Genomic DNA, 17,781 nt, shown 5'->3' with positions numbered 1-17,781 from the left:
CATGAACCAGTGCAAAAGCAGGGATTACAATGCTACTATGATTTCCTACACTTAATATTTTAATGAGACTACTAATGAAATAAAGGGTTAACCTGCACAGAGGAGAAGGTGCATTTTAAAATCTAACCCCTTCAAATTGTGGAAGCACTTGATTCTTTGTGAGTCCATGTGTTCAGTTCTAATTTTTGAAATTACAGACCTTACAAAACAGGAGTTAATTTCTACTTCACTCATTCTAAAAGATAAATTTCATCCATAAGTTCTATATAGCATAGGAAGATCCATCAAATCAGGTTTAAAGATAATAGACGCAAATATCTAAACACCAATGACAAACTGAGTAACAGTCAGGAAATTAGGGCAAAGAGAACCAAGGGAGTGGAGGATCCCTGAATAACTATATTCCACAAAGAATATGAAATCTTACGGAATATAAGCATTTGTGCCATCATTTTTAAGATTAGTGTGACAGAAGTTAATAAGTGTTTCCATTAATACTACGCAGTGATAGACATAACTTGCTGACTTTCTCTGTATTACCATATATTTGGAATGAGTCTTCTTAAAGAAAAAAATTCAATTTCCTCCGTCGAAAGGGAAATGCAAAGGATCTTTCAACACTGACAAAGTGTCCTAATGGCTTACAAATCCAGACACCAGGCCTGTAAGACCAGACACCATCTGTAACATTACAAAGTGTTACCACTGCTGAAAACACAAGCACAGGTCTATGGAACTTGTTCCTAGAGATCCTTCAGACTTTAATCAGTGTTAAATATTTTTGACTGAAGTGGTAAAGTCATGTGGCACAGTGTGGCACTATCCAGAGCACGGTGAAAATCAGAAATCGCTTCTGGACTGACACATCCTGCTCTTGGTTGAAGTGAAAAATGTTGGTGACACAGCAATGCTACTTCCTGTGCTGTACTTAACGCAGCATGAGTCAAGCCAAATCATCTGCATGACACTCCCCTGGGCATCTAACTGTTACAGAGTTTGAGAAAAATGAAATCAACACTGTTAAGATTCTGTATCTATTTTGAACATGAACAGCCAGCAAAATATTTAGTACAAATGACTGAAGATGATTTCAAAGAGGAAATTAAATTCCATCTAAAAGCTGCAGAGTTTTATGGAGCTTATATTATGCCAAACATGTATTTTTAATGAATTTTCCCAAATTTATTTTTGCAATAAAAACACCCTCCAAAATGAATTTTATCCACCTCAGAGTGGATTCAAAAGGGCTTTTACAAATGAACTCACCTTTTCTGACATACATCCAAGATAGTTACCTGTGAGAAATGGCACACAGCAAAACAATATACAAGTCTCAAGCACTATCAAGTAAAAACATGTAGCACTTACCACATTATACAGACCAATACACCATCGCTCAAATAAGATCTGCCCAGAAAATCCATTAACGAAAGCAAACCAAAGCTGAAACAAAGACAAGTTACAAGAATCTTTAGATTACTATTGCAGTACATGTTTTCATTTACAGTGGAGAAGAAGGATGTGGAACACAGACCACCATGTGGAGACAGCAGCTTGTCACGCTCTAAAAATAATTCTCAGCAGTGCCAGGCAGCTATTCTCTTCTGAAGTTTTACATTTTTAAATACTGCCAGAGTACTGCTTATTTAAAATAAAATAGGTGATGGAGCAATTTGATGTATTTGCATCATTACTATAAAAAAAATAAATGGCCTCAACCTATTTCAAAATGCCTATTCCCAACAAATTAACATGCCTGAAGCCAAAAGTCAACTGATTTTTTCCATCATGGTCAGCAAACACCAGAATTTTCAAGGTAAGTGTGTTTTGATGGATGGATGCTCTGTTCTGTTTTTACAGTCTTAGAAATACAGTGATACCAAATTGTTACATGATCATAATTATATTACAATTTTATTGTCTACATGTTGTGAACAAACTATGAATTTAATAATTAAACATTAAAAGAGGATGCTCAAAGAGGCTGTGGAGTCTCCACCCTTTTACAAGTTTCCAAACTTGTAAGCAAGCCCTTGAACAACCTGGTTTGAATTTAGTGTTCATCCTACTTTAAGCAAGAGGTTGAACTTGATGGCCTCCAAATTGCTTTCCAACCAAGGGGACTCTGTAACACTGCAGTCCCAGGAAACTGCTGTAAGATGCAGTGCATAAGTAAACTCTTCAGCATTTCCTTAGACCTACCTTCCTTGAGCCTACTTCTTATCTTGTTTAAGCAGCTTTTGGAAGCAAGAACTGCTTTACTAGGTTGGAACAAAGTTGCTTACTCAGTGGGCACTGAAAGAAGCTTAGGAAAAAATATAAGAAGGGAAAGAATTATCTTTTCCCAAGTAAATTGGAAACTGGAAGAATAATCAGCAGTTTAAGGGCATTCTGAAACAGTTTGCATGTGAATTATAATGAAGATTTATGTGAATTAGGGGCTGTAGTACCTTTTAAAATCCACTCTGCACCATGGCACTTGGTTCAAAACTCATTCAACATTGTGTGTGGGAACACTCCCCCTCTCCACTCTCTTTCAACAGGTTTTGTCTTGCATTTACTTTACCAGTTCACATTGCACTGGATGCACTAGGTATTGCAGAGCAGTCCAGTGATGCTCACACCTGTTCCCTTCTGAGGAACAGGCCTCTCACGCCTGAGAGCCCATGGCACTCACAGCCAGGCATCTTTTCTGACACCATTCTGTCACTCATATATAGCAGCACTCTCCTATTGGAATCATTTATTCCCTGGCACACTTGCTCACTATTAGTGTCCTAGCAAAGCACCTCAGATAACAATTAGTTAACTGTATGTCGTATGTCTCTTCTCTGCTCCCACCCAAAATGGATATAGACTAATTTGAAAAGACAACAAGAGAATACAACAAGACTGCATCAAGACCTACCTGCTCTCACAGATGCAATATCTGAACAGACTAGGAGTCTTCAGCATGGGACAGATGCAATTTAAGGGAAGATGAAAATATTTACAAGATGGGGAAGAATAACAAATAGCTGTTCAAACAGGTACTGCTGCAAGACATTAGATTAGCAGGCTACACAGAAAAAGTGAAATGTTTTTACACAATACATGGCTGATCTATGGAACTGCCTGCCAGATGATGCTGTAGATGCAAAAAGCAATTAGAAAAAAAAAATCATGGAAGCTGGAGGCCAGATGAGTTTGCCAAAGAATTACCACTCTTCACAGAAGAACAGAGACCAGGTTAGTTGAACTCTTATTCTGACCCTCTACAGCTATTCTTACATCTATAATTTTAAACAAGAATGGTGATACAGATGATCATTCCAATGCACTCTCACTGTTCAAGTGAGAAGCAATGACACTGATCTCAACTCACTTGCTTATAGATACATCTTGCACAGTATGCCAGCTATTTCAACTTATTTCCTATGATTTTTTAAACCTTCAGCTGCTCTTTCTAGTAGGGAATTTCTGTTTCACCCTATATTATTCTGAAGTTTGCGCTCTTCTATACCTGCTGCCCTTCTTGCAGCTGTAGTTTAGAAGTGCCTTTGTAAACCTTCATAATAGCCAACAGTTTCATTTCATTTCCGTTTAGTTGAAATGCATCAACCTAGTATAGACTACAAAATACTTCTCCGGGTTCCTAAAAAAGTTCCTCTTTCTTTCACATTGTCAATCATGCATTAATTTAACCGAAATAAGCATTTAAGTGTCCACTTGTCCAGCTCTGTCCAAATAAAGGGCAGAAGGAAGACACATTCTACATTGCAACTTCTGCCCTCACTTCTACTTTTTTGATACTTTGAATAACTGTGCTCTAAATCTCACTCTAGAGACTCAATTAATGGCCCAAAGTAGCATACTGGCCAATCTCACTCTCACACTTCTAAGTGTTACAATCATATGTATACCTCAGCTCTTCAAATGAAGGGTATGATAGATACTGGGTGCAAAGCCTGAGGTCCCAAAAACCACAACAATTAATTTGGAGCTGTCAGGTAAGGAACTTGAGGGTTTCTTCTCCTAGAAAGAAACAGAGCTTTAAAGAAGCATATTCCCATGTATTTAGCAATGGCCATCTAGGCATTTAACATCTCCAGGCTTCTTGCAATTAATTGCAACTATGAATGAGGGCAGCAATCCTAGAAAACATAAATAGCTCACAAATCAGAAACTTGTCTGCCTAGCTGGCAACCTCAGCCTGTGCTCTGCTCAGTTTTCTAGATCCCACTGGGCAAAGCAAACTTCAAAGGTTTGGTAGCAAATGTTGAGGCCTTTTATGACATTGGCTCACGCTACTTAGGAAATCATTGCTTTCTGAAACCATAGCTGCCCACAACTAGTCCTCCAGCAACAGACATTTCTGATTTTCCATTAAGAGGGTAAAACAAAGCAGTCAGGCTTTGTGTAGCTGGCCCATAGCTAAAAGAAGAGCCACAAACCAGGCAAACCTAACATCTTAAGATTCACATTTCCCAACAAAAATAGTAGTAGTAACGAAGATACAATCATATAAAACTTGGAAAAAGCAAAGTTCTTAAGGTGCCTTACAAAGCAGCAGACTGTCAAAGTGGAAAATACCCGTTCAGCAACACAAATCCTTCTATTCAAAGTTCCTAGCACAACTGGGTGATGCAGAATTCATTGAAGACCCTGCTAAAACCACCCTGAGATCAGTCAATTACTATAGGAGAATATTGAGATGGATGTGTCTGACTGCAGTAAATAGGTATCTGTATTTCACTGTCTTTAGTCTTCTGAAGTGTCTTTCAACATAGAAAGACTTTTCTACAGAAAAGTTATCTCTTTGTTTCAAGGCTGCTATGACTTAGATAGGCAAGAACTAAGATTCTGAAAGTTCAATGTTCTGCTATTTCAAAAGCCAAATTGGAACTATTTTTCTTTTGGCAGGATTCACACAGGTGAAAATGAGAACTGAGAATATTCCCAATGCTTATGCAAGTCTGTGTGTACCACATGCTCCAAACAGAGGGCAAAAGTTACGACACAATGAAAAATAATGGCTATGCTTGCCTTTTCCAGAGATTCACATTATCAAATGCCAATTGACAGAGAGAATGTCGTATACTGCTTCAATATCTTAATGTCAAGAGTATATCAGATACTCTGCATAAAATACAGATTTATTTAGAATTTAACACAAGCCATAAATTGCCATGCATGGTTTACAGCTGTTTGTAGAGAGAATATGGTATTGTTTAAGGTCAAAGAAAAAAAAAAACCCAAACCAACCAACCAAACAACACCAAAAAAACCCTCCACTTCAACATTCCTGTTAACAAAATATACTAAATATACTTGAAGTTGCAACAATCCATGCTTGACTCAGACTTGGTAAGCTGGTAGGAAGACTTGCCAAGTCTGCCGGGCTTGCCAAGCTCCAGGGGTTTGCAGGGCTCAACTCCAGTACTGCTATGAACAAATGGACCCAAAGTTATTAAAGCACTTTTCTGGCTGGAAAAAAGAAACCTTTTCACTATAACTGTTACCTGGCTGCCAAAAAGCTGGAAAAGCTTATTTGTAACTCAGCTACAAAATATATATGTTTCTCCAAAGGAACAAGAGGCCCAATTTAAATGTAAAGAAATTCAGACCTAAGGCTGAAATCTGGGTTGATATATTGCTGTGCTTTATTATAGCAGATATTGCAAAGATCTGAAACCAGTAGGTATTGTGCACAGAGAGAAGTGGAACATCTTGCAAACTGAAAACTAGCCCATGTTTCCTGACTTGAAGTGTGGCTGCATTCTTTAAATAAGAAACCCCACTGCTGAAGCACTTGATGCCAGCTGTGATATGGGCGCTTTGCCACTAGAAGGGTGGGAGGGAGTGGAAATCAGACTGCTGCCTCCTTCTAGAGGTCAACAAAAGCCAACAGATGGTAATACTTGGTTAATATGAACTTGAGCTGCAGGCAAACTGAGGATCTTGAGGTAAAACAGTCCTGCACTGCTGTTTTGAGCCACACAGGCTCTCCACCTGCTCTAGAATACGTTTTGAGAAAAGATCAAGTATTATGTTCAAAAAAATATTCCCACTTGAGCAAGTTAGAAGGCAATTTTAATTGCATTATTGCTTCATGCATAATTACCACAGCATTAATGCCTGAAATAGTAGGAACTAATTTATTTAAGTGCTCTAAGGCACTGAGATAGAAAATCATCTATTCTAAACGTGTATATTTATGAAGTCTTGATAACAGACAACTTAACAAGTACTAGAAATATTTTCCCAATTCTGCTAAAGGGCACAGAAAGCTAATGTAGTCAGGGTATCAACAATTGCCACAGGCACCAATTATAGCCAGGCTGGATGCCTTTACTATTCAGAAATGAGCTAAATTCTCAATATATCCTTTCTCAGCACACACACACATTTTGCATGTTTTTACCAGATAGGCTCATTTACAGTTTGCCTAATAAAGCAGGTTTGTGCACCTCCTGTGCAGTTCATTAATAATGTATTCTGATTAAAAAAATCTTTCATTACAAATGTGTCTCCCAATGCCAGGCTCTTACTCCTGACCAAATGCACACAGCCTTAAAATAATCCCTTCATTAGAGAATTTACAGCGCTGATTTTATAACATAGGTGAAGAGCCTTATTAGTAAGATTTAACAGAATATGCATGGCTGCCTGAGATTCACTTGATTTGCCCAGGCATAATACGCCAAGACATATTTCCCTTGCTCCCTTTATTCCCCCTACTGTTTATTAACTCTTTGCTGAAAGCAGATCAATATTGTTCGTTGAAAAGTATTTGCTGTGCATCCCAACCAACTGCCCATTTAAGCCTAAAAATCATCTCCCATCCTCTCCACAGTGTTAATTATTTTTAAAAGTTTCATGCTGCTTTGTCTAAAAAAAACCTCTATATGAATTTACTGTAAAATTTGGTCAGATAAACAGATATCAAAGCAACTGATACAATAGAGATTTCCCAGCTTTAAATGATAGTTCATTAAATAAGCTTGAACAGCTGTTATTTCTTCTATTGCTGACTACAGACAGTTTATATTTCAACATACTAAAGAGCATAGTTTTATCAGCTTCATCTTTCTCTGCTTATATGAGAGGCATATGAAGAAAATTTGATTTCTTCCTTATAAAAGTTGTTTCTATGTTCTTCTCTATCCGATCAACTTGTCAACATCCTTCCTCCAAAGCACAAGTAAGATTCAACAGGAGAGGCAAGCACGGAGCAGAACAGAAGGGAGGTGTGGTGTGATAGGTAAGAAAACCATCAACCTACAATTTACACAGACTAGCAATTCTTACAGTTTAAATCCTCAGAATAATTCTGAACATTTTAAAATTAAGTAAGAATTAGCAAACCTGTTTTTTTCCTCAGTGGTTACCATTAGATAACAATCATGTTTCTTGCCCCAGGAGTTTTGAGCGTTGTGAAAAGACACCAGATGTGCAGATGACTATACAGTATACATCAAAGGACCTAGCCATTAAGACATGAGAAGACTGCCTCTTCCAGCAACATTTGACCCTGATATACTGATTAATGTGTTTAAAAAAGCCCAACAAAACATAGCAGGCCATGCAAACTCCTTTTATTCACAGTGGGGTAGTGTTGGGTTTTTTTGTGTTGACTTACATAAACATCTCATCAAGTATGCCAAATTATGCATTTAATATTTACATCACTGGCAAAATGAAGATTGAGCCATTAGAACAAATTTAAGAGATGTAATGTGACTTTTTTCTAATCTTATGAAACCAAGTAGAGAAAGGGCAGGATATTTCGCCAGTTCTTTTAGTGTGAAGTGTTCTAGGCACTCTGTTGCTCCAGCACACTAACTGCTGCAGAAGCAAACCTATGGTACTGTAATTAGAAATGGCCTGTGTTGCCAAAGGGCAGATGTACTTGCCAAAAGATGTGGTTAAACTTTGCAGTTCCTCAGAACATTTCCCTTCTACAAATAAGAGCCAGCTCTATTCTGAATTTATTTTTCATCCTTCCTTACATTTTCTGGAGTCTGAAGAAAGCTGACACTGTTACACTAAGATTGTCTCATCACGTATATAGGTGACACCACTCACATACTGACTTTCAAAACATCAAATGAAAAAACAACATTGCTCAGGACATGTCAGTCAAGCCCCATCAGGATGCAGCGTTTCAGCATGCCTGCATAGTCGCAGGGGTCCAAACCACAGCCAGAGCAAGATGATCAAAACTGATGACTCTGGGAAGTCACCCATCATTATTGTACAAAGCCAGCAGAGTGTCCAGCTCTGGTTGGAAGTCAGGCTGAGACAGCTGGAAGATGCCAGCTGAGAGGAAACAAGGCAGGAGTTTGTTGGCTACATTCTCCCCCCACCCCTGTTCAGGGAGTGAGGTGGGCTCAGCTGCTTGGTTGGCAAGCTAGAAACATCATGCCAGGCCACTGTCTGCTGCCAAGCAATGGAAACTCACACTATGAACTCCCAGTACTATCAGTCTTCTTTTACAAAACAAACATTACTCATAACACTTCTTTCTTTAGCAAAAAGAGAGCAGCTGTAAAGAAAGGTTTCCACTGACATGGAGGACATGCTTATGTACACAGCAGCAGTGATGGTAGTATTGAAACCAATTCAGTAACATTAACATTTTGGGGTTTTGTTGTTTTTGCCTCTAGATCTGCCTAATCAGCTTCTTTAACTGTCCTTGAGACCTAGCACATCACTCTGGAACTGAGAAGTACAGTATGACTATTAATAGCTTGGCATGTATTAATGAGAATTTATGGTATCTCCTCAGCATGTAATCACTCCAGACTGGTCTTGATACAACTTTATGACTGTGTAATTGACCCACATCTCATATAGATAAGGACATGCTATTACATGGTTTTAAGTGGCCTACTGGCTTTTCTGAAGCTAAGCAGTATCTTTAATCAATGATAAAGTAATACAAGCGCTTTGGGTTAGTTATTCTTAATTTGTTCTCTAGTGCTGAAATAATTGGATTAAAAAACCCCATAAACTTAAGTATTTATATTAATAGGTGAGGAAACATCAACAGTTTCATGTAATATATCCACCAGAAATTTTGCTAAGCACTTAGAATCCAGTAATAAAAATTATGTCAGAAAGCAAGAAATCAGCATTTGAAACAGAAGATTAGGGAACTGTGGAAAAAAGAATGCTACTACTGTTACCCAAGTAAGGGCAATGAAAGGGAAGGAAAGGACAGAAAACAGCTACAGAAAAGATCAGACTAGCAAATTTGGTATTGGATGTACAAGCAAACGGAAAGCCAATAAAACACAGCGTTCCATAAGCGAAGCCTGATAATGCCATGAGTCACAAGTGAGACTAAACCCACCAAGGCTCTTCACATCTGAGGTGTGCACTAGAGTTCACTGCAGCCTGAGTAAAGCACATCACCACAGACCTGTAACAACGCATCTCATAACAAAACAAGAATATAGAGAGAGCAGAAGCTTTAACACTAATCTGGACCCAGAAATTACCACACAAAATACAAAAAAAACCCACACCCAAAACAAAAAACTCACAACAAAGTTAATATTGTGTGCATTTGGGAAGGGGAGTGTGGGAATGTCACAAACCAGTATCTAAATAGCCACATTGGTTCCCTGTACCCTTGTGGAGCTGTATCTGAGACACTAGTCTCACTCGAGCTGGAGCTGGCCTTATTGTAACACACATTGTCACATATATGTAGGTACATGCCCTGAAGTGACCAACAAGCAATCTCTTTCTCCAAAGTCATAATATCCTGTTTTCATATGCAGTTAGCTGAAAGAAAACATAATCCTAAACCCAGTCCTCAACCATGTAGTACCCCAGGATAGCATCACAACAATGAAAACAGGAACATACAGTGAAGATTTCTTTGAATCACTAACTCTTTAGGGGTAAAGGTTATCAGGACAGAGGAAAATAAAATTGAATTAGAAAAGTAAACATGTAGAATGCTGTAATTCATTAAGAAAATGGTGCTACATTTGCTCTTAGTTTGCTTCCTCCTACAGCATTGTGGAGCTGGCAGCTTCCATTTAGCCTATATGTAGCTTAATGAAGCAGAGAGTTCCCAATTACATACAAACGCATTCGCTTATACCTGCACATGGTACAAAGGGCACTCAGGATAAAAAGTGATAAGGAGATCAATATTCATACAACTTAGCTAATGCAGTTGTGCATTCTTACTTCTTGGATATGAACCAAGGCAGTGTCTTATAGTAATTCAAACTATTTCAAGATTTCCAAAGACCAAATGCATTCCCAGTACTGACTGAATAAAGCTGATGGTGACCAAGACCCTGACTGTTACTACTCAGCTCCTATTTTACAGGGCATTTCACTTCAATCCTTTCCCTTCTTACTTTTATTTGCAGAAGTCCCTTATGTTACACTTACAAATGAGGGTTTGTAGATTTTGCTTTTCTTGTCACCACATAAATGAATTCTTCTGCAGAGCTGCTGAATTAAGTGTAATAGGAGCAGTACTGTAGCAAGGTCATTTTAGGTCTGGAACTGCAGTCCCCTTAGGATTCCCTATTATGGCTACACGAACTGCCAGGTTCCCCTTGCAAGTCTGTTTTCCTCCCTTCCTCCCTATGAAATAAAATTCAGTCTCTGTAAGCCCTTGCATTAAGCTACTTTTATCCAGGAAGGTTACATAAAGTTTGCTGACAGCTTGGAACCCAATGAAAATAGCAAAACGTGCAACAGAAAAGCCAGACCACTACAGAAACTACGGCTCATCTTCTGTCTTACTGACAGGAGTAAACCTTTACAACAGTAATCCCAGGAGCATCCCGTGTTTCTGATTACCCACCACTCTATTAGCATTGCAGCACAGGGACAACCTATTCTAGCCATCTAAAAAGCTCCCTAGTACTTATCTTACATTTGTTCGATTTTTATTTATTAATACAACCATTTCCTTGGTCAGTGGGACAATCGAAAAATAGACAGGACTTACCATTTTCTTTTTTACACAGCTGCTTTTAAACATGCTACTCCTTCCCTAATGGCTCCAAGACTAATTCACAAAGGTTGCTCTCCTGCTCTCCTTGCCACTCCTCTCAGGGTGAAAATACATACAATATTGGTAATTTAAGTCTAAATTTATTTCTTCACATGCTGGCAAAAGCTAAAAGAGTTGGATCCTAAACATCTTTTGCCAAAATGTGCAGCACAATATAAGACATGCAATCATTTCACTGGTAAATTACTTATTGATGTACTTCTCTCTAAAGAAATAATGTTTGAACTTCTTTCAGAAAGTGATTAGCTTTCTTTCACTGCAATACATACAAAGAAATTCTTGGTGGGCTTTTAAAGCATTTGCTGTATCTTCTGATAGAGCTGTGTCCAAAGACAAATCAAAGTAGCTAGGAAAAATACCTTAGACAAGAAAAACCTAGAAGTCCATACACAGGAGCAACACATTCACATGATTCCTGAATTCTGAATTCCAGCATTTTGCAAATGAGTTTTTAACCAGAGCAAGCTAACTCGCACCATCACGTTCCTGATGGGAAAACCCTTCATGACAAATGACCACCAAATCGCCTCTGAACACAGGCCAGGGATATATCTCCAGCTTCTGTAGCTTTTTACTAAGTTCCACAAAAACACAGTAAGATTGAGTGGTTACACAGACTGAAAATCTGAGAAGGCACCTGAGGCAACACTTACAGGAATAAGGTCTAACAATGAGGTTTGAGCTTCAACAATACTATAAACAGCAACTCTGACAACGAAGATGTATCTGTCATCTTTTATGCAACAGGGAACAAAAAATCATGAAGAAAAAACTACAAGCTTACCTGAACATTAGGCAAATACCTATAAACTGTGAAAACATTATTTGTACAAGACTCTAAAGCTATTTCAGAAAGAAAGGGAATTTATATCCTGAGTAGAATATCCACAAACTAACTACAGTAAAGATCACAAGTGTTGCTAGCTTTTCATACAGCAGACAGTGGGAGGTAGGGAAATATGCACAGAAAGCATCCATACCACAATTCACTTGATCTATTACACAGAACAGCATGACTCTAGCTGCTTGTACAAGTCCCTTCTTCTAGTCCTCCAACAGTATTTGTGCTCCAGAACTACCCAGGTGCAGAAAAGCACCTGTAGAGTGCAAGAAATGATGAACAGATGGTTTTCATTTGCAAACCAAATTAAATGCAAAAGAGATGCATATTTACTTCATGAATTCTTGAGCTCTTCATAACACAGCAGAGGCTCCAAAAGACATGCTTCTCTACAGAAACTATGTATTATATGAAAATTTGTCCAACTAAATCAGTTATGGTTATCCCCCTATTACATTCTCCCCTCATTTTAGATATGAACAGCATACATATTTTAAAAAGTAGTTCTCCTTGGTGCAGAATGCAGTAATTCAACATCTGAGTTGAGGCACATTAAGACCTTTAATAAAAAAAGAAAGAACCAGCACAGCACCTTGTGTAAATTAAAGGCAAGCAGGAAATAAGAATCATGATCAGCTGTACCTATTCAAATCATATGCATTAACATTTCTTTTCTCCTTGGAAGCATGTAGCAGCCCTCGTAAGATCTTGGTTACTGGAGAAAGTACTTAGGTCTTGGAAGGAGCGCCTCAATTCCAGAAAAAACTACAGATTCTAACTTTGCATAGGACTATTAGGACAGACATACCCATTCAGGCCAATGGCACATCCCACCTAGTTACTTATCTTTAACAGTGCATGCAATCCAAGCCTCAGGGAAGAGTATGATGCAATTTCCAGGTACCCAGTATCTGCAAATATCCAGCTTGGCAGATTTTCCAAGTCTCCTGTACCTTGCCTAAGTAGCAACCTGCAACAGCTCTATTTCTTGGTATTTTCCTGTTTCCTCTTAAGTCCTGTAAACATCCTGCAACACAACATCCTTTGACAAGGAGTGTTAGGTAGGATTCAAAACACTGACCTCAAGCACAAGCCTTTACATGAGGCTGAAAGCTAGTGCAACTGGTTTATTTTTTAGGACCTATCTGATTAGCAAGGGGAAGGAACATTATGAACAGAAGACCAGAGTCAAGTAAGGTTGAGGGAATGCCCCTCCTCATATTTCAACAGCTCAACCAGCTGGTTAATAAGCGATATTGAACGCTTTGTAACCACATGTTTTTACCAACTCTGCCCAGAGAACAGGGCTGGTGACCAATATATATGTAAAAGAGTGGTACCTCACATCCCCTAGAGATGTCTTCAGGCCAGGACAGGAAAGAAATACTTGTTCTAAACAATGCTGCTAAGAGGTAAGAGAAGTAGTCTTTTAATCTAGAAAGATTTCTCCATTGGCAAGATAATTTAATCTACGAAATGTCTTTCACTGCATATGGTCCACAGCTAGTCTGAAATCTGGCACCCTTAACCCATGCAGTCCTTTAAAGCTATCTTGGCAGGCTTAGCACCCACAAATACCCTCTTATCTTGCCCTAGATCCACAATGTGAGACCTCACTAATGTTATAAACACAGACCTCATTCTTTCTGGCACTTCAAAGATCAAAAAAAACCCCACAGTTGGTCTACTAAGACCCAGTACAAAGGGCCACAAGACAGTCAACCTACTATTCCTCCAGGTGCTAACACTGAGCAATATGGACACAAGCCAGTCCACATATGTAAGTCTGGTAGTCAGCGCTCTGGAAGAACTGAAAAACACAGCATAGTTACTGCTCCCTCCAAGAGGCACTGGAGACCCATCTGGAATTAAACAAAGCAAACAACCCTTGTACTGCATGGGGCTATCCCAACCTCCACTCACCCATGAGTACTTTCTCATTTAAACTCCAAATAGGATATCACAACAGACAGTAACTTAATGTTTCATTTAAGACTATGTCTTCCATACTGCAGCACAACAATCAAGTCAATTAATATAAAATGCAGGTTTTAAGTCTGCAGAAAAAACTATCCGGGCCATCATTTCAGTTTAAATCAGGCTTAAAGTGCTCACAAAACATTTGGAATCAATTTAAGTGGATTTACAATCACATCGCAGTTAAACCACTGTAACTTCCCTGTGTAGGCAAACCCTTATGGCAGGCAAGGAAACATTTGTTTATAGTTTGGATGACTATATGAGGAGAAAGCGGATGTCAGAAATAGCCTTTGCTTCACTGCTTGGGGATTTCAGCCCTGGAAGTTGAAAGGTGGGGGAAAAAGCTTATTATTTCACTTGTGCTAGTCAAACATTACAAGAAACCTTAAACCACTTGACAGTGGGATCTGTCTCAGTTGCTCAATACTAACAACAGAGAATATACCACCACATCCAACCACTTCCGGGGAAATACATCCAGGATTTACATGTCAGACCTTCTACCCTTAGTAAATTAGATATTCTTCAGGTAAATTATAATTAATGTTTTTAACCCCAAACTTATCTTTTAATCATGCTTAATCTGCAGAAACACTATCCAAATCCATTTTCACTGCCATAATGTTAGTCCTTCAGATAATTTTAACATAGCAAGTCCTTACTTGCATCAGACATCTTGCCATTCAGAAGTTGCCATTCAAAGTTTTTTTCCCCATCACTGCTGAAAATAACAGAGAAGAGAAGCCCCAGCCTCAGAACTGTCATATGAATGACAGCTAATTCCTGGGCTGCACTAGGCTGGAAAGCCCTTGTAATGTGCTCACATGCAAATGTTTGGTCCTTGGTGCCGTCACTCATTCCTGGGGAGCTATTCTCTACCCTGTTTGTCTTAGTTCTAGCACAAACACACGTTCCTTTAGCTCAGATACTACAATGTCTTAAGTGAAGACTATTGAAGGTCCTCCTCTTGAAGGGAAGAGGCTTTGACAAGTTGGGAAATATTTCCAAAAGTAAAAGCTACAGCAGCTGGATTTTAGCCACCTCAATTACCACACAACCGACATGAACCTCTTTGGGGTCAAAGTCTTTTTCATGCTGCTGAAATAGAGCACAAGTTATTTCAACCTTCAGCTGAAACCACCATCCTGCCCCCAAAACTACAGTGCAACCATTTTATATGCTTCCATACTTCAAGCTCAGATACCAAGAAACAGACCACACATTGAGAAAATAGCTTATTATATTCTATAAAAGCTTTTACCTTCTGTCCAGTGTTGGAGAAGCAACCAGAGATTAAAGGAAGGGAGGAGCTGTCAGGGCTACTGTTGAGTGATTTTTCATATAACATTGTGCTTCTCCAAAGAAATCAATTTACATGAATACTTTTGAGCATTAAGAACACAGAGTTTTCTATGATTAAAAATGAAGAACAAAACACCTTCACAGCAAATAAAGAGCATCCATTTTATGTGGCAAGTTCACAGTGTGACATACATATGCATACTCTTGAACTGTAAAACCAACTCACATCCATTCTTCAGGATAAATCTGCAGGTTAGATCTTATTTAGAACAAGATACTGTATTCAAAACTACTGTGTTAGTTTTCCCCAAACGTTAACAGAAGAGGAAGAAGAATATTGGTATTTACAGGTTTTAATTGCACTCAGTGTCAAGGCCTCTCAGATAACATAAAACATGCAGCCTATGGAAAAGTTGTTTTGCTTTGCACAGACATTTTAAAACCTTAAAGGTTATGTCTAATACATCACAATGTTGCTTCTCAATTCAGCACTAGATTCAGATTCATAACCAACAACTTCAGTGTGTTACAAAGATGAACCATGTATTTTGAAGCAAATCTAGAGCTGAAAAGTCATTTATTCCTTGTCTAGTTTAAAAAAACCCAAAACCCACAACACAAAAGCATATTGCAAGCCATTTGCCATGGCTGAGAGTGTTCCTACTTGCCCATAGCCATTACAGAGGTATTCCTCTTTGCCTGCTCTACATGCATTGCCATCAGCTTGCCAAAATTACGGCTCTCACAGGCAAGTTAAATTCTGGTGTTCCAAAAAGCCACAGAAGACATTTGCGTAAAAGCAGAGTGAATAGCTCATCTTTTTATTATTACATTTCTAGTAATTCCTTCCACACTTATACCAGAATAAGGCAAAACAGAACCCCTGTCAAACTGGTAACACTTATGAAATGGTAACAAACTTGAGACTGGAGCATAGTAATGACTAACTTAGATTTCTGGATTTCTTAAAAAAACCCGTTAAATACACAGATTAATTGTTAGCATGTGAAGGCAAAACCAAATCTCACTGGTGGAGACTTTCACCTGCAGAGGTAATTAGATGATCTTCCTCACTATTGAGAATTTCTTTTAATAGTAAGCTTCTAAAGAGTTAGTAACATCACTACCTTCCTGTCAGCATCAAGATATAAAAGACAAGGAACCAGCAAAGCATCTTCACCTCTGAAAAGGTGTGTTTTTCTCAACATGGCACCTGTACTGTATAAAGCTTTACTCGAGATAAAGGAACAAGCAAAGGGAAGGCACATTTTGTCTACTAGGAAAAATTAGAAGCAGAACATGGACTTAAGAACATGAGTACCTTTGTGAGAACTTTGGAGTAAAAGTCAAGATGACAACTGAAAAAGTCAGGATGAAAAAAGGTTAACACTTCCAAAGGAAGAGGGCCCTGTGGTTAGCAATGGTTGCTGAAGAGTGCACAGTAGTTTTTGGCTTTTTTCCCCCCTTTTTGAAAATAAAACTGACTTATAAGCATTCTGCAAGGAGTTCTATAATTTAATAATTCAGACCATGGATGATGCTTTATTAATAGCATGCATCAGACATCACTGGAAAACTGGATAGAAGCCCAGTTGTCTGGTTTAAGACCACTTCTATTTCCTACATTTTCAAACCATTGCATGGGGCTTTAGCTGCACGACTCAGATGAACTTAATGAGAGTCATGCAGCTATGCCTAAATACACTGCTTTGAAAGTAGAGAAGCACTGGTTTGGGTTCTGTTTTTCTGAAGCTCTCCCTGGAGTTATTTAAAGCTGTTTTTTCCTCTCAGTCTTTTCTCTAAAGGTCTTCTACACTTCACCTCACCATGTCTGGCAGATAAATAGCTGAAAACTTTGGACACCTCATTTTTCAAAGACTCTAGTACTCAGATCTTGTGTGCTACCTTGAAACCAAACAGTAAATAGCCAGGCCAATTAAACTTTGCCAATTGTGTGCATGTGCTCAATTTAAATGCAATAGGTTATTTCAAATCCAAACACTGCTGTGGGCACTGAGCCGAATTGCAACTTGGTATCAACATATGTCATTTATTATGATTGATTACTACATACTGTAAACCATTTTAATATCCACACATGATCAAACTTAATATAAGTTATTCAGGTTCAAATCAAATCAAACCACACAAATTTCTATTGGAAAGCCGTGCTGTAAATCATAGATTAAGGAAAAAGAGAACCATATATGATGTGTAGTTTACATTCTTTTTTTAAATCATTTTGCTATATTTCTATTGATAAGCTATAAGAATAATTTTACTGTATTCTCATCTTGTCAAACAGCTCAAAATACAGATTTACTTATTTTCTTTAAGCAGGAGTGCTAATCTTTCCCTTTCTGAGTTTATGAACTGCCTGTTTAAGCAAGAGACCCCCCAATAAGCTGGGGGGTTTGCAAATCTGCCTTCAGGTCAAAACAGACCAAGACTGAGAAAGAACCAGAACTTCACTCTAACCTTACAATTCTACAGTGACATTGCAGCAGAAGACTAAAGAAATTGTTACTTTTCCATTTTCAGTACCTCAGATTTTGAAGAAAAAAAATTATACAAAACACCATGTAAATCCTTAACAACTTTATAACAAGTTCTGAGCAGAGAGAAA

General features: G+C 38.3%; 1 protein-coding gene across 5 annotated transcripts in view; it reads right to left on the bottom strand.

Annotated features, from left to right (window-relative positions):
* Positions 1-17,781, bottom strand: part of ATP8A2 (ATPase phospholipid transporting 8A2) — a 351,752-nt gene that overhangs the window by 120,849 nt on the left and 213,122 nt on the right. For all 5 annotated transcript variants that reach the window (XR_012634354.1, XM_074915160.1, XM_074915190.1 and 2 more), the window contains exon 28: positions 1,369-1,443. Coding sequence is in view for 4 of the 5 variants with exons in the window: in XM_074915160.1 (XP_074771261.1) it covers positions 1,369-1,443 (75 nt within the window). In the remaining variant the exon portion in view is untranslated. The remainder of the gene's footprint in view (positions 1-1,368; positions 1,444-17,781) is intronic.

The sequence above is a fragment of the Athene noctua genome, chromosome 1 (genome assembly GCF_965140245.1).
Source record: "Athene noctua chromosome 1, bAthNoc1.hap1.1, whole genome shotgun sequence".
Taxonomy (NCBI): domain Eukaryota; kingdom Metazoa; phylum Chordata; class Aves; order Strigiformes; family Strigidae; genus Athene; species Athene noctua.
Note: the sequence above shows the minus strand (reverse complement) of the source record. Positions and strands in the feature narration are given on the sequence as shown.